This window comes from Siniperca chuatsi, linkage group LG20 (assembly GCF_020085105.1).
Source record: "Siniperca chuatsi isolate FFG_IHB_CAS linkage group LG20, ASM2008510v1, whole genome shotgun sequence".
Classification (NCBI taxonomy): domain Eukaryota; kingdom Metazoa; phylum Chordata; class Actinopteri; order Centrarchiformes; family Sinipercidae; genus Siniperca; species Siniperca chuatsi.
Window position 1 is genome coordinate 4,146,908 of NC_058061.1, and position 18,073 is coordinate 4,164,980.

The 18,073-nt window shown below is 39.5% G+C and overlaps 1 protein-coding gene across 4 annotated transcripts; it reads right to left on the bottom strand.

Annotated features, from left to right (window-relative positions):
* Positions 1 to 444: 444 nt before the first annotated feature.
* On the bottom strand, positions 445 to 18,051 carry ndel1a (nudE neurodevelopment protein 1-like 1a). Of its 4 annotated transcripts, none has more exons than XM_044180080.1 (10): positions 17,895 to 18,051; positions 14,711 to 14,807; positions 10,883 to 11,036; positions 7,657 to 7,805; positions 7,159 to 7,295; positions 6,800 to 6,973; positions 5,359 to 5,453; positions 5,060 to 5,205; positions 4,825 to 4,859; positions 445 to 1,640 (listed from the first exon to the last, which is right to left on the bottom strand). In XM_044180080.1, exons 2-10 carry the CDS (start codon positions 14,794 to 14,796, stop codon positions 1,633 to 1,635), a joined length of 984 nt encoding a protein of 327 aa, XP_044036015.1. In that variant the 5' UTR covers positions 14,797 to 14,807; positions 17,895 to 18,051; the 3' UTR covers positions 445 to 1,632. The 4 variants fall into 4 exon arrangements, with proteins under 4 accessions (XP_044036015.1, XP_044036014.1, XP_044036013.1 ...); XM_044180079.1 differs by having other exon boundaries at positions 445 to 1,643; XM_044180078.1 differs by lacking the exon at positions 4,825 to 4,859.
* Between the last annotated feature and the right edge of the window lie 22 nt (positions 18,052 to 18,073).

Here is an 18,073-nt window from a genome sequence, read left to right on the forward strand (position 1 = left end):
ATTTTTTTTGCGACTTGGTGCCCCTACAGTTTCGGAGTGCAATTCACTTAATACACCACTGTCGTAAAAACAAATCCCGCATTGACGACCCCCCCACGATTAATCGTTTGGTCTAAGAAATGTCCAAAAATAACGGTGACGTCTTGATCTGTCCGACCAACAGTCCAAAACTCTTAAGATATTAAATTTACAATGATATAAGGCAAAGAAAAACAGCAAATATTCACATTTGAGGAGCTGGGACCAGAGAATGATACCATGAGTTTTTGCTTGACTGAAACAATTAATCAGTTATCAAAATAGATGCAGATTAATTTTCTGACGATCAACTAATCGATCAATTGACCAATCGTTGCTGCTCTAACTGAAAATAACTGTCAGTTGCAGCCCTAATTTCCTCCACAGTAAGAACTGATTGAAACATGACAAATGTAATAGATGAAGTGGAATTGCATCTTTTATTAAAACATGCCGTAAAAAGAAATCTGAAATAAATTAAAACCACAAACTGTAACAAAACAGGCAATATTGCACTTTGAAAATGGGAAAAAAAATAAAGTAAGTTCACATGAGGTCAAAGTGCTTCACTTGCTCATCGTGTACAGTACTGAAAATGTGTTGTGTAATAAATCAAAACAAAATGCAGACAAAACACTTCGACTACCGAATACAGGAATGCTGGTTAACTGGTCTGAGCACTACGACAGCACCACTTAAATGGCCGTCTATAAATAACGATCAATATGACCAATACTGTACACATCATGTCACATAGTTCAGAGGACAGATGGTGTGTTTGACTCACTGCAATGACACAAAGACTCCCCTTCCCTTTTTTCAGACAGCTTTGAAACCAAATAGAAACGAAAAGCACTAAAAACTGGGGTCACGAGATAACAGTTAATCATGCGAATCCTTCCCGAGACACCAGAGGTAATGTTTAAAACATCAGCCTGGGAGGCTCACGTGTTGGGACATTTTGAAACATCAATAATTGATGGAGACATTGGCCATGTGGCACACAATTATCCAGGACATCTGCACATGTGCCAACCCATTAACCCTGTTATTTCCCATTCATGGTTTCAGCAGTGGATTCGAGTGCCCTTAACTGTTGCATTACTTGAAGTTATTGCTAGTTAAATTAGTGGAAAAAGAAAAGTTCTATCTGTGTTATCCATGTCGTCAAAATTTGCAGCTAAGAACACCTTTTAATTGCATAATATTTCCCTTTTTTTGTTGATATAGTGCACACATTTCTAGGGATCTGTAAATGTGTCAAGAGCAGATGGGGCACCATCTTTGTACAAGCTAGTGAGCAAACAGCAGATACAGTAACACATGAAATATACACACAGGGACCTCTAATTACAGCAGGAACGAAGCACAAGTGTCGAGGCAACAGAGAGCGTGAGAAGACGAGGAGAGGACAAAGTTTTATAGTATTAGCCATTTGTGTTCTCTCTTTGTCCGGAGCCTTGTCTTTTAAGATGTGATTTTCCAATTTGCAGGACGGGTGTGTTTGGGCGGGCGGGCGGGGGGGTTACCGTCACACAATGAGGGGCACTAAGCCTGGGGAGGAGGCAGCAGGAGGGGCGGTGATGGCTGTCAGGGTACCAGGTTTCAGTCCGTTCACGGTCCTGCTGCAAAAAAAAAAAAAAAACAGGAAGGTTTCAGAAGCTGAAATTATGGCAACACTGGAACCAAGCAGCGATGTGGCCTCCATTAATACATTAATTAACCCATTACCAGCCACTGACATTTATTGGATTAAGTTAAAGATCAAAGCCTCCTAATTTAAAGCAGCGAAACTGAAACAAGCTGATCAGCACGGAAGTCCATTTCTGCCAGGAAAAGAACAAAACAGATTTTTTTTTTTAAAGTAAAAAGTAAAGTAAAAATAAAAATCACACTATATGGCAGCATGTCTTAGCTTATGTAGAAAGGATGGACACTGGCAACATTTCAACTCTATAGTCCTTTCATGTAAAATTATTATTATTATTATTATATGTATAGGTTTTTCTTTTGTTTATCATTATATATGTATGTTTTCCTTAAATTTCTTTTTTTACTATAATTTTTTGGATCTGCATCTGTGCACTTTGAGTTTGAGGTGCAATAAGATTGGGTCTCCATTGGAGTGGGGTTATATAGGTTGTAAAAAAAAAAAAACCCTTCAATAAATAATAAACCTTTAATAAATGAATAAAAATATTCATGGTAAGTAAAAATGTATCATCATTTTGACTTACCATGAATATTTTAAGGAAACATCAGACTGTATATGTGTTTTTAAGAAAGAATCAGGATTTATATAATAGATTTAAAAAAGAGGTTGGTGGAGTTCATAAGCAGCCATTAATGTTTAGTAGAAGTGATGTTTTAGTAGCCAATGTACTAGTAATATTTTTTGCTGATGAATTTGCTGTGAGACAAGAGTAGTAGTAGTAAAATTGTGTAGTAAAGACTTTGGTTTACTTTGTGATCAATAAGTAATTTTGACACATTAAATTTAAAAAGTTTCAAGTTGCTTTTTCCGAGGTCATTAATGAGCCGTCAAGCTCCACTAAAACGTTTCAGTTAATCATACAATTCGCCAAAAACAAACTTAAATTACAAATGATTGGGTTATGACTTGGGTTAACAAATACATCTTTGTTTGTTAATGAATTGTAAAGAATCTAAGTTATGATTTTTTTATATTAACATTTGCTTATAAAATCAGCCAATCTACACTCTTCTATTTTCTATTTAACTACTATTTACTGGTTCTTTAACAAAAAAAAAACTTAAATATAATGACCAGGGAATTACCAAATTACCCTGTTTTTTTCTTTTCCAGGCAGAATTGGACTTCCATACTGTAAATAAGGGATGGAGATGGGAAATGAAAGGAAAAACTGCTCAAAAACTCTTCATCCTCCTTTTTCACAAGTATTTTCAGTCACTGTCAATTCTTCTCTTCATCCACACTGACACTTGAGCACACTGCAGCTCCTAGACAGAGATGATGTTATTCGTGTTTTGCTAAAAATGGAACTTGAATGCAGAAAGTGGGAAGGAAGTTGCAGAGTTACCCTGACGGACTGGTTAACCTGGTTTCTCTTGTGGGTCATAGTTGGGCTATCACCAAGATCCCTTGTGTGGTTTAGGCCTGAGTCATGACTCCGGAAAGCACCGTTCAGAGCAGAACGAAAGATTGCATTAAGCAGATTCTCGAGCTAGGGCTGGTATGGTTTGAACATTTTCTATACCAGAGTCAACACAGTACACGAGTTTCCGTGCCAATACCAAAGCAATTTTTAATTCCTATTCATGATTTACCAAAATATGACAAACTGCTAAATGTTAAATAAAGAGATTTGCCTTAATAAAATATAGTCTAAAAGTAGAGAAGTTCCCTCTAAAGAAGCCAAAGAATTTGACCACTTTCAATACTTGACACTTTTTCATAGACGCAATGGATGGTTGGTACTCAAAAAGTATCGAGGTTCAACACTCAGGTCTATTCTCAGCAGGCAATCATTATGTTTTCTTCTATTACAGTAAGTGAGACAAAATGCCTTTGGCTGAAGGGGAACGGTGTATATAACAAACGCCCCGCTCTGAAACCAGAAGGACAATGCCCTTGTTGTGTATGCATCTCAGCATGCACACTCTGCCTCTTTAGTTCTCCCTAACACAGCAGAAACACTATACACTGTCACAGTGCTCTCTCCACCAGCAGTACACAACGAGTGACCGCTGTCACAAGCAGAGAGGACTGATGCAGCATACACGATGGACAGAACAGCACTTTTTATGATTGACAATGAATTCATCCCACTAACAAGTATTGTGTGTGTATACAAAGCCTGATATAGCTTCTTCCTCTGAGCCACAGAGCTCCATTGTTGTCCAAAAAGTATAAAAACATCAATGAGCCTCACTGTTGCACCGGGTGACGTGTTGCTTCATCACCATGAACACACACACTGGAGTTTATTCTGACTCAGCCCCACACACACCGTCCTGCTGCCCCAAACACTCACTAGAGCACCACATGTGGATTAATCCGCCGCTGAAAATAGTCCCCATCAAATGCACCATTTCCTCCAGTTTTAGAAGTCTTTGGTTACAAACTACAATGACCAGCTGTTTTAGGAAATTACTGAGACTTTTTTTAAATATCAAACGGTATATTTGCGACCTGTTTTTAAAGCTTTACATCTATAGTAGGAATTAATTAACTTGGGGGCAGAGTGCCACAGACAGGTTAGGCGAGTCAGAACGTGTTGAGACAGACTAACACACTGCTGGTTTTGGTCTTTTTATGGGATTTGTTGACAGAACAAAAAATCTTATCCTTCCTTGCTTCTGCCAGTCATTTTCCCAATTTTAATTTTTAACAGTTTCACAGTCATCAAGTTTCTCTTCCTTGGGGCATCTGACAAAAAAATCCCATCTTCTTTCCTAAGATGGAATACAAAAATATAAAAAGCACACAACAAAAAAAGCTAAGTTTGTTTTAAAATTCCCTTTGTTAATTATAAATAATGGTCAGATCTAGGGCCAAAACACAAAAAAACAACTCACGCTCGTACATAAACAGGAAGGAGATCTATAAGGTCAGCTCAGAGTTAAAAGGCAGCGGGAAAATTCCAGCACCATTACACCACTACCACCTCCACCCTTAAATAGTTAGTGGCCAGGACGTCAGTTAGCCCACAGTCATGGTTATTTCTATGTTATTTCTACATGGGAAAAGAGGCTTGTTAACATCATCAGCAGCATGCATGCGCCCCAACACACTCAGGTAACAGGCGGAGGAGCTGCGATTACCCAGAAACAATGCAGGGAATGTGACCATCTCTGTCCTGCTGGGAAGAAATACACACAGGTCTCAGATACTCCTCCATATCTCCGCTTTAGTCATCAGCATCAGGCACAATCACATATTTACCATTATAACACTCCGAAGGCATCCCCTGACAGGATTCTTGTCACAAATAATCCCTCACTAATTATTAAGGGATGAAAGACGTAGCAAAGGCCGGTGGGTTTTGGTTTCACTCACGCTTTGTCGAAATATGATGTATGGAGTGATTGCGAGTAGTTGGCCGTGTTTGCGTTGAGCACGTTGCTGTTGTCGAGAGCGTACGCCTTCCTGGCTCTCTGGTCCTTGGCAAAGTTCCTGCAAGCGGCAAGCTTCGACTCCAGAGCCTGTGCAGAGACATAAACAAAACACGGTGATGCTCCGTTTTCCTGTGGAAAGACAGGGACTTTCTACATAAAGCCTGTGATGTAATATATGTATAATGGAAGAGAAAGAGAGACCTGAAACCTGGGAACAGGAACTCAGAAGGAATGACTCACCCCTACTTTCCGGAGTAAATCACTGACGATGTTGAGGGCTGATATCCTGGCAGAGGGAGTCAAGGGCGAGTTGCTGCCATAGCCATTTGATAGCACTGTACAGGAGAGAGTAAAGAAAAAGATGAAAAAATGTGTCCATTTACATTTTATGCCTCATTCACTCATTTACTAGCCTTAGCTCCTTCCTTAGCTAATAAAATTCAGTATGTTACTCTATAATAAAGCAGTAAATTAACGTTTTGGACATTTACTGTATGAACCGTTATTTTGTGGTTGTCGTTCGTGCCGTGGACGGTACTTTTGTTGGTTCCATTGTGGGGATTTTTGAAGACACTATAGTGCATAAAATTTACACTCACACATTCAAATTAAATGGCGGACAGTAAATACAGTGAACTTCATAGTAAACAGGGAGTCATTTTGGACACAGCTAATACAAGTGAAGCAATGCTTTGTATCGGATCTAGTTAGCTAGCTACTTTCTATCTGCAGACACTGGGCAGGTAAACGGAAACAGTACAAAATACAATAAATGTCTAGTACAATGTACAGTGACTCCTAGATTCACCTTCCAATCACACACGCAACCCGACAAAATGTGTACAAACAAGCAGTTACACATGGTTTCCTAGACTTTTAAGGCTTGTTTATGAAATGACCTAATTGGTTTTAAGGCTATCTTACTTGCCTGAAACCACAATGATATGCAGCAGTTGAAATGAGACAAAAAAAGATTGCATTCTTATATACAGTATATCTTGGATGCCTCCACTGTTACTGAGTTTCGAATACGTCTAAAGAAGGCAATGTTACTGTCTGTTGCATCCATAAACGACTATATGAGCAGTGAGAGTGAACCAAAACAGTAAAGTTACGAGCCATAAAACCAAAACAATGAGTTTTAAGACGATAAAAACGCTCAGTAGAGCTGAGAGAAACTGCAGAGTCGGTGATAATTGTCTGTGGGTTCATCACTATCACTAAATTCACGCATATATAAAAATATTGATTACAGCTGCTTTAAGAATGAAAAGCCTTAATTAAATATGGTCTAAGACATTATAAAATGTGTCAAGGCGCCCTGAGGAAGGCAAGTGTGCAGATACCTGTTGGATCCTCTACATGTTTTATAATGTATTTGCCCAAATATATACATTTTTATCATTATTCTTAACCATCCATTTGTGTGCCTGAAATTGGATTTTTCATGGCACACACTACCAGTGGTTGAATGCAGATTTTTCTCCTCTTTAAGATGACTTTGTTCCCCACTAGAAGCGCTGCTTTTTCTTCACAAGACACGAATAACTGAGCGTCCATACATGAAAAAAAAAACAGTAGAGTGCAGAGCGTTTTCATAAAGAACTGCTCGGATTTCCCTGTCTGTGCTTGCATGATGAGAGAGAAAAAATGCACTCAAGGAAAGAGAGGCTGCAGCTACCTGCTGGGTTGGCAAAGGCCTTGTCCAGATCTTTGCTCAGTGGGGTAGCAGGGAGAGAGAGAGAGGCCTGCACCGCAGTGTCCATCTTCACATTGTCCTGTGTGGGCGAACTTGGAGCGGACATCCTGGTTACATCTGACTGCCTCTCTCGGACGGCCAGCTCCTGCCGCAAGTCTACAAAGAAAAAACAAAGGAATGTTTTGTAGCTCAACCCAGAGATCAGCTAAGGACACAAACCAAAAGATATTTTTAATCTCCACAGTCAGTCAAAGAGGAGGGGAGCTGCAGCAGCTGTATGTTAATGAGCTGGTGGTTGACAGCGTGGCTCATTAGTAAAACCTATAATAATCAATAATCACCTCTGGCTTCATCCTTTAATCTTTGCACACTGACCAGGAGAGACTCCTTCTCATCCAGCTCACTCTCCAGGAAGGCATTCCTCTCGATGGCCTGGTTCAGACGCTGCTCAAAGTTCTCCAGAGACACGATGGTAGCTCTGAGAAAGAATTTTAAAAAGGAGGCAGAAAATGAAGGAAGCAACACTGAGATTGACATTTCATTAATTACATATCCTCCGGGGCTGCCTTCTGTACGTCCTATCTACTTATTAATGATTATTCAAAATAAGGGATCAATATCTCAGGCTTGTGCAACTGCAGCGCCGATTTTAATCCAATTCAAGCTAGCAATCAATGGCTTCAATTTGAGCCATTTGCTAATTGTAACAAGGACTTAGAATTGCAAATTTTCATATATATTAAATACAGATCACAAAGAAGGTGGTTTGATGGGGAAAACACCGTTGCACCTGTGATTTTTGTATTTTATTTTAGTGAGCACGAAGAGCCCGGACAGACCTTTTGGCTCTCTCCAAGTCATCATTGGACTGTTCGAGCTCTCTGACGTATTTGTGCAGCTGATCCTTGATGCTGCGTGTTTGGCCGAGGTCGTCCTCCAGCATGGATATCTGCTTGTAGCTCTGAGAGTACTGCTGCTCCAGCTTGTCCTGAAGAGGACGAACGAAGGAAGAGAGAAGGGCGAGACAGGACAGGATTGAAGACGGGCATTGATCACGTGTATAAAATCTAGAGCACATTGGGCAGGACAGCTTTATATTAGGACATGATTTAACAGCTCCCGACGCACACCATCTACATGTTATCATCCATTTTTCAGTGCTCCCCTCATTTTCCTCCTCTCCACTGTTGGGCAGCGGATGTTAAGTGTGACCTATATATCCACCAGCTCTGAGACAATCAGCTCAATAAGTACAGCCGGGCCTGTCTGTATGTCTGACCTATATCTGCTGTTACTGTGGTGTCTGAATCAACTGCAGCGGACAGCAAGCCCTCTGTTTGCTCCACGAGTCTCATTCTGCACATCCCATTAACGTGACAGTGAAATATATAACAGTTAAGATATATTTCATGCTCTGATGTTCTTTGTACGGTGGGCTTCAGGTGCAAAACGCAAACAGTGGACGAAACATGATAAAAAAAATCAGAAAACAGAACCACATTTAAAAAAACACAACATTCAGAACATTATTTCTCCAATTTTTTCTGAAAAGTTTGGTGGGATGTTGTTGTTTTCTGTTATTTGTTTTGTGAAACACTTTTTCGGATTTGTTTTGTAAAATGTTGTGTTTTCTGAAATATTGTTGTTTCTAAAATGTTGTGTTTTCACACAAAACATAACAAAACAACATTGGATGAAACATGTTAACAAATTTAAACAAAACAGTATTTGATTTGTTTTGTGCCGTTGGGTTTTCTGAAACGTTATGGTTTCTGAAATGTCATGTTTTGTTCTGAAATGTCTCTAAAAATATTGTTCTACGGTGGCCTTCAGCTGTTAGGCCAGCGTAGCTTTGTACTGAAAACTGTCAACAATGGGTGAAAGTATCTAAAGAGCACAACAGCATTTAACAACACAAAACACAACATTACGGAAAACCTAACCTTTCTCTAGGTTGTGTTTTGTGTGTAGTTTTCTGAAATGTTGTTTGTACTGAAAACTGTCATCAGTGGGTGAAGCTACCTAACTGATCCAACAGTGTTGTATTATGAAGATCAAAAACATTGCAATGTTGCTCCAAAAACTACCACTATTGGGGTTTCCTCCACAAACAGAGCTGCAGTATGTATCACTTGATGTGTAAAACCTGACAGACACCTTGGCACACACATCTCATCCCTGCTGGTGACTTGATTCACCCAGCTGGAAACATGGACACAGGAAAGTGCCACCCGCCTTTTGGTAATTATGGAGCGAGAATAAGAGCGAGGGACACAACCTGATGCATTATGTATGAGTCACACAGATCAGCTGCATCAGTGTACAGTGTGTTGGTTGATAAGTGCTGAAATTACCAAAAGAGACGTACCTCAGCACCTTCCTGAAGTGAGATTACCATTTAGATTCCTCACTGAGGCCAATAAACCTCATAACTGTCTGAGTTAGGCCTCCAACAAGCACAGACCCACGAAAACGTATCACCCTATATTTTGTGCATGGGACGAGGTTTTATCACAAGCCCCTATAGGTCTGATCTCAATATTCCCGTGACCTCTTATGTATAACCAGAAAGGCAAAGCTGCAGGCCTGCAAGAAAAAATAAACAAGTGCAAGAGCATCCAGGGGAGCAGCAGCTGTTACAGCGTGACTTCACTTTCCTCCCAAGAGACTGCACTCAAGGACGAGTGGTGATATAAGATGGCTACAAAAAAAAGCATCAAATATTCATTTCAAGAGTAAAACACACTGTACTTGCTTGCTTCAGAGCTTAATGTATTGTCAAGATTAGATACATATACATGATGCTGGTCTCCTCATAAATCCACATTTTACAGAGAAAGATTCACAGCCGAAGTGCTTTAATATGACATAACAACAGTTATGTTGATCAAGTCAGGATGCATTAACTGACTGGTGTGGACAGTTTGGGTTTTTACTTCCACTGTAATACTGCGATCAATGGTTTCCAACCTGGAGGTCATTAGTGATTCATCTGTCAATTAGTTTTTTTGATTAAGGGATTAATGGTTTAGTCTATGTGAAAAATGCACATCATGATTTCACAGGGCCCGAGGTGACGTCTTCAAATTGCTCTTTTAGTTCAACCAACGCTCCTAAATTGTTGTTGATTAATATTCGGTCACTTGACAAATCGATTAATCAACTAATCGTTTCAGAAATCACCGCTTAAATAGTCCAGCACATAACCCCCGCACAATACGGTGAACTGTTGTTGTTAGAGGTTGCTTTAGAGGTGCTGGTAGGCGGATTTTGTTACCCACAGACAAATACAAGCTAGCCGCCACACAGGTGTAAGAGTGGTATCTCATCTAACTCTCAGCAAGAAAGCCAATACTGTAAGCATATTTCTCAAAATGTTGAACTATTCTTTTAAGACTAAAGATCTGGTTGCACCAGCTCTTCGTAAGTTCAAACTTAGCCTAGCTATGTGTTTACTAAGTGGAGATTTACTAAATTAAAAACAGGTTGCAACACATAAACTAGTTCTTACTGAACCAACTGAAAAAGCTACTGTTGGCCTGTCAATACACGACCGGTTTGGATAGAAAAGTAAATTAAGTGATATAGAATATGGTCAACATTTCTGACCTGACACTTTAAAATGCTGTTTAGTAACGACGTAAACCGAGAAGATTTTAAATTGCATTTCACAAAAATAACACAATGTACATCAACGTACCGCCTAGCATCGCAGATATATCCCACTCATTCTAAACTGCATGAACACTACTAACTCAGAAACACATATTTCTCCATGTACACGTTCATAAAAAACAAAAACAAAGTCATACCTACGTTTAAAAAGAACTGACAGGTAAGTTTAATATGTCGTTTGGCTACGTAAAACTGCTATTTTTTTCTCATAATAGCAGATTTTCTTTAGTAGATCAGATCAGAAGCACATATGTGGAGACATAAACAAGAAACTATAACTACATATACTGTCTTTATCAGCACTACTTCTTCATCAGTACTGTGTAAAAGGTGGCAACCTGAGATGATAAGACCATTATTTCATTTATCTTACCAAACTCCAGCTGTTACCTTGATCGTTTCAACCTCATTCTTGAGTCTGTGGTTCTCAGACTGCAGGTCCTTCATACGATGCTCGGCCTGGCCCAGCTGTGCTTCCAGCTCAGCCTCCAGCTCCCTGCTCCCCTCCTGGAACTCCAGCAGCTCCTCCTGAGCCTCCTGGCAGCTGTGGGCAGACGGGAGAGAAGGCACCAGACGACAAGTCGAGACAGAAAGAGGTCGGTATGCAAGCCTGGTGGGTGCATTCATCAACTGTTACACTTGGAAAACAGCTTATTTTATCTTATCTGGCCACTGGAGCACCGACCCAGATACTATTCCACAAACTCGAACCTGATATTCACAATTTCTGACACCTATTTATTCTGTTGAGTGGGTGGTTTAGAGGATTTGTAACTTACTCAGTGGTGGAAAGTAATTAAGTACATTTACTGCTGTACTGTACTTAAGTACAATTTTGAGGCGCTTGTACTTTACTTGAGTATTTCGCACTAGTATCAGATTCATCCTTTAATCTCAGATTCAGCTTTACTTACAGTTTGTTAGTGCTAATGTTTAAAATATTAGCATGCTAATGTTAAAGCATGATATGTTAGGGTAAAGCACAGTACAGCTGGTCTAATGGGACTACGTTTTTGAGGTATCCTGTCATGAACTTAAAAGGTCAAGTCTGGTGATATTACATATTTTTCCTGCTGTGAACAAATCCCATGAAAAGACCAAAACCAACAACAAATTGATCTCACTAACAACTATGGTCTGTGTATCCAAAGCCTGATGTATCTTCTTCCTCTGTGCCATAGAGCTCCAAAACATCAGTGAGCCACACTGTTGCACTGGCTGACATGTTGCTTCATTACCATGAACACACACACACTGTAGTTTATTCTGACTCAGTCCCACACACACCGTCCTGCTGCCCCAAATACTCACTAGAGCAGCAAATGTGGATTAATCCGCCGCTGAAAATAGTCCCCAACAAATGCACCATTTCCTCCTGTTTGAGTAACGGTTGATATCAACTACAGTGAGCAGCTGTTTAAAAAGGTAATTACTGAATCTTTTTAAAATATCAAACTATATATTTGTGACCTGTTTTGGGGGCTGAGTGTCACAGACAGGGCAGGGCAGTCATAAAGTATTGAGAGACAGAGTAACACACTGTTGGTTTTGGTCTTTTCAATGAGATTTGTTGAGAATGAACAAAACATAGAATAACACCAGTCTTATCCTTCTGAGTTGTTAAGTGTTGGACAAGAGGACATTTTGACCTGAAGAGTCAGCGGATCGATGAAATTATTAGGATTTGCCATATTATGACATTATCATCCCGGGAGCCACACGGCTAACGTGCCTAACAAATGCTGTCTTTCCAGATAAACTGAGATTTGCTTGCATGTGTCAATTAAAGGATTTGCCAAGAAATGCACATAGTAAACAGGATTGATATTTTATGCTCTCTCTGTGCATTCAGATCTCTGACATTACATTCAGACATGTGATCACTGAACACCTTTACCATGAAGTGGTGGTTATGTAAGTGTCGGCCATGGTTGGACGCACTTGGACGGACACACACAGACCCAGCAGTCTATAAATGGCAAGTGGAATAACCAACCATCATGTGAGTGAGAGTGCTGGAGGTGGCACAGAGCCAGAAAATCCATTTATAAACGCTTGTGTTCAGCATTGTGTGTGGAAATATTCAGCCTCGCTTTGAACTGGTTCTACTTGGAAAAGGTTGGCTGCTGCTAATTTGCAGACTGGTGCTTCCTCTTCACAGTTGTTATAACCCTTCATTCAAAATACTCCAGTGCTTCTGAACGGTTGTATGAGACGAATCCTCAGCAAGGTGAAGCACATTTCATGATATGAAAATGCTTATTTCTGCTTATTTAACACATAATTTGGTGATTTTTCTCACCAATCTTATGATAAGTAAATGCACAAGGCTTTTGAATCAGTTCTAGTACTACGTTGTTCTTATGGTTTACAAAACTAAAACTTATTGAACGCTGTTAAGAGTCTTAAAGGGAAGGGAAAATCCTACTGAAACAAGCAAAACCTTGATTGAAGATCTTTAAATCTGCTGATGAAGATCATGCAATCACCTTGAGGAAATATTGTTTTGTAAACTGCTGTTTCCAAGGTCAAGAATGAGCTTTGAAACTCAATATTGTTAAAAACTACTATAACGTTAGATGCCTAAATAAAACAAGTCTAATATCATCAATGGATTAAGAGAAGAAAACACTTATGTCACATACAGTATGCCACACACACAAACAAAATGGAAGTAGCCTTGACTTTGAGGGAAGCTCGTGTCTAGTCAAGTCATGACTCTTACATAACTGGGTGTAGGCCTGAGCTTGTTTCCTTTAGCACAGGCTGTTGAGATGTCTTAATTTTAATCTCACGTTGTAAGATAAGATTTCATCTTGGGAGCAGCTAATTTTAGTAGCCTTTAAATCATTAAAATGTTGAGTAATCACAAAAAACAGCCGCTGTGTTATTGCATAAACCCATCCAAAGATGTGAGGACAAAGAGACATGAGAGTCTTTTATGTTTAATGTGAAACACGAGCTGTCAGGCTTTCGCTGCTTGTCCCACACGAACCTGTTTCAAAAAGTGTCACTGGATATGCCAACACTGGCTTTTAATTGAAAGAGGAAGAATGGGTGACTGAAATCCAGTGACAAAAGAGCAGATCAAACATTCCTCAGGTGATGCATACCTGCTGTGGTGAGCTGTCGTTCCCACAGACACAAAGAGACTGAAGTGCTATAATCAGATCTCGTGATCTAGACACTAACTCAGTGGCACAATCTGTGATTCACATGACGCACCCCGATTCAAAAATGTAAAAACTGGAACCTGCAGTCACTATCAAACTGATTGTCTTTTGATACACTATATGGCCATAAGTATGTGGACACCCAAACATTACACCCATGTGTGAACCGTGAACATCTCACTCTGTGCAGGCCAGTCCAGTTCTTCCACGACAAACTGGGAAAACAATTTCTTTATGTACCTGGCTTTGTGCGGGGGGGGCGTCGTAATGTTGAAACAGGAAAGGGACAAACACAAACTGTTGCCACAAAGCTGGAAGCTCACTATCGTTACAGCATATTCTGTTACTCAGACCTATTTTTCTTCCTCTTAATGATATAAAATCTATTATTTTTGACAAATTGTGACTACAGCTGGATTTTAAATCAGTTGCTTCAGCTCATCGCTACAGTATTTGGCACATCTGCCTGGTGGCGCGTTAGCTTTCATCTCATGACAAAGTGTGTAAATGACGAGTAGAAAAAGCCATTCTTTGGTTGCCTCTGAGGTTGATTTTTGACATTTCTAGTAGCCCTATGGATGGTTTTGTGCCACACACACAACTAGATAACTGATGAGGTTTTGGTCAGAATTCTTCTTCTTCTTCTTCTTCTTCTTCTTATTATTATTATTATTATTATTATTATTATTATTATTATTAAGTATAATGCTGGCCTTACTCTATTTTTCTTATTGTCAACAAATCCCATGAAAACCAAAATGTGTTAGTCCGTCTCTCAGCAGTTTCCGATTTCCCAAGCCCATTGGTTCCTACTGAAAATATTTTTAAATGGTCACAAATATACACTGTAGTTTGGCTTTTGCTACTTAGACAATACTGGTTAGTAGGACACCTGTGTTGCTGGTTTAGGTCTTTGAATGGGAGTTGTTGACAATAGGAAAAACATCGAATAATGCCAATGCTACCAATGAGTTGAAACAATAATGTCACAACTTAACTGAAGGAGAACAAAAAAGAGCATCCACAATATGAGCCAGTTACATACCCTTTCTTGTACTTGAGGGAAAGAGCCTTCCAGAAGTCAATTTCCTCGTCTTTTGAGGAGAATTTTGGTATCATATCCGTTTCCATCGCAAACAAATCTGGAGAGGAAGGAATAGGGAAACAAGAGTTTACTACACAGAGCATCGAATCTGTTGTGACAAGTTCTGATCCATTAACATTTGAGTGTATCGTAGCAGAGCAAACTCTGCCTTTTTAGGTCACACTTATTTCTTATCACCTCCTCTGTGTGCCTGAAATCTCTCTTAGTCCATAAAAAAGCAGCAAGTTAGAAAAAGACTTATAAATTAATGATTTAAACCACAGCTGGGAATCAATAATCAAAAGCGCTCCCTTCAGACTCCCAGAAACCCTGAGGAGTACACCTCAGAGAGATCCACATACTCTGCTCTGATCAGTTTAAACACATCTTAGACTGGCCTAAAATAAGTGCCTACTGACATTATACAACACTAAACATCTGTAACTTGGTTAAAAATGCAGCACACTGGCTTTATTTTAAGTAAGCGCCCACATTCACACAACAGAGCAACGGCAGGAGTATTTATTTGAAGCATCTTTTACAGCACTGTATTTCCACTTGATCGGCGTACACACTAAAAGTAAATCGCAAGATTTAAAAAAGAAAACTGTGGCCAGGAGCCTCATTCATCACACGGACTCATAATTAGAGTCAAAACTGGATTTAAACCCCTGAACATCAAACTAAATGTGAGCAGGAGCAGACGGGAACACGGCCAAAGCGTAAATGAGGAACAAGTACATTTTATGAAGGTTTATTAGTTAATACGCTCCCTCTGCCTTAAATAGGTTACAGGTTCAGAGAAACTCAGAGCCAACAACACAATGCTCCAAAAATATTTGACCCAAACAATGCTGGACAATATGTTTGCTCAGGACAAAGCTCTTTTGTCCTGTCTTTGAAACAGGGTTGCTTTCTGTTTCGTGTCCCCAGCAGAATTAAAGGGAAACAAAAATTAGGAAAAGGTTGGTTAACCTGTAAACCCAACATAGAGTCAATAGGAACGCAGACAAGGCATACTTTAACACTTTTAAAATCTGATAATATCATTGCAGTGACATTTTTTTTCTTGGAAAGTGAAGAAGAATAGTATCTGTACTGGCAACCAAACTCTTGGCACAGTGATGAATAGAGGCATCGAACTAAATGTCAGATATCATTAGATTACAAAACACAAACTTTCTAGATTCTTAAAAATGTAGCCAAACAATTTTCACATGTGTGGCGAGGCTGAGACTAGTATTCGCCCGTTTCTTTTTCAATAGTCACTATTTCAGGCCACTCACCCAGACAACAGTGACTGAGCACCAAGCTTACACCATTAGGAATAAAATATAATGGGTTTTTTCTTTTTAAGTCACCAACTCAACACATGAAACAATGTCTGATGCGGTTATTAAATATTCGCTTCTTTGCCGAGAGTGAGATGAACCACTTTCATGTCTGTACGCCCAAAAATTGAAGCTAGAGTCAGTTAGCTCTTGGCAGTTAGCTTAGCTTAGCATAAAGACTGGAAGCGGGAGGAAACAGCTAGCCTGGTTCTCTCCAAAGTTCAAAAATACACCTACAAGCACTTAGAAAACCCAAAATGTTAAAAAATAAAATAAAAATTTGAGGTGTTATGTTATGTTATGTTATGTGCTGGAACTATTTCTGTGTGACTTCCTTTGGGCAGAGCCAGGCTAGCTGTTTCCCCCTGCTACCAGTCTTTATGCTAAGCTAATCTAATTGTCTTCTGGCTGTAGCTTCATATTGAATGGACAAACATGAGAGTGGTATCAATCTTCTCATCTAACTCTGCAAGAAAGGTAATTACAGTAGAATATTTCCCAAAATGCTGAACTATTCCTTTAACGTTATCAACCAGTGGATGCTTGCTTATGGACAAAATTTGGATTTATTATCTTAAAGAAGCACGAAAGCGGCAGAAATAATAGTGTCAAATTTCCATATTTCAAAAAACGAACCAAGGCTGGGAATTTCAGAACACACTAAAATACATTATGTTGAATTTGTGCATGTCCAATTGCTGGTGTCTCTACTTACATTTGACAAAAGTGCATGATATTTAAAAACAAAAACTCAAAAGGCGCTGCTGTGTGTGGTGGCCAAAGGGGCAACCGCCACTGATGGAAAATGATTTTTTTAGTAAGAATGACAAATGAGGCTTAAAAGTTATGGTATGAGGAAGAAACCACAGAGAGAGAGAGAGAAGGAGAGACAGGAACAAGGTCAACACATGCTTCTGTTGTGTTTAGTGTCGCTGTAAATAATGCTGACCTCCAGCATCACTTTCGAAAAGACATGTGTCATTCAATAAAGACTCTTTACAACCACAGAGGGAAACTGCACTCAGCAGCCAAGTCAAACAGTAATCTTAAATCACCATAAAGAGAGCTTGGCTGCTCGTGCAGTCAGTGACTTCTCCTGTATGTCGCCCTGTAAGAAGTTCATTCTGTGATCTCCTGAATAATTCAGCTTCAGATTAAATTCAGCCACAGCCTTGAGGGAAACTCAAATGTTATTACAGCAGAGGGAAAAGCAACACAAGCCATTTTGACAGCATCATACAGTGGGCCTGGTATGCTTCTTAAAATAAAAATTAAATAAAAATACAATTAAATGTTCATTTTTCCTTCATGTAAACTGCATGAACTTGATGCTGGTCTCTGTGAATTTAGATAATAAAAGGAATATATATGATTTAAAAAGTGAATTAAGCACAGGTGTAAATAAAGGAAGCTCCTGAATATGTCTCTGAGACTCCACTATTAAATCTAACTGTTTAGACTGATATTTATTCCATATTTAGTGATAAGGATTTAATCCAAAAGGAGAAGTGACCCTGTTGAACACTGACACTGATCGGTAATCTAGTATTAGAAAACAACCACAGCCATTTAAAAAAAATTTTTTTTTAAAGATATTTAAATAAATGCAATACAATGCAATAATCGGTGTTGTAACATAAAACAGGACACCAAGATTAACGACTGATGCTGAGCTCAGCTGTCAAATCTGGGTGTGCAAACAAGCCGTGAACCGAACAGACGATCAGCCAAAAGCCCTGCGACATGCTGGCTCTAATATTTTAGTTTTATTGGTTTTCCACCAAAGACAAAAGACATGATAATGTATCCAGTACCTGCACATCGCCCCAAACAGTGATGTTTATCCGTCCATAGGCTCGCTGGTGTGAGCTGCCGAGGCCGAGCGTCTCCTGCGCTGTCTGCTGGTCTCTGCTGGCTCCTCTCAGCAGGGGGCGTTTAAAGGACATTACACCCTGAATATGAATGTTTTCTCTTTAATACGTGTTGCTCGGGT

Excerpts from the sequence above, each read along its gene's own strand:
- ndel1a (XM_044180077.1), bottom strand. The coding sequence starts at position 14,796 with ATGGAAACGGATATGATACCAAAATTCTCCTCAAAAGACGAGGAAATT. Across the intron at positions 6,974-7,158 it reads ATTAAAGGATGAAGCCAGAG|ACTTGCGGCAGGAGCTGGCC; the intron begins GTGATTATTGAT and ends TTTTCTTTGTAG. Across the intron at positions 5,206-5,358 it reads ATTTACTCCGGAAAGTAGGG|GCTCTGGAGTCGAAGCTTGC; the intron begins GTGAGTCATTCC and ends GTCTCTGCACAG.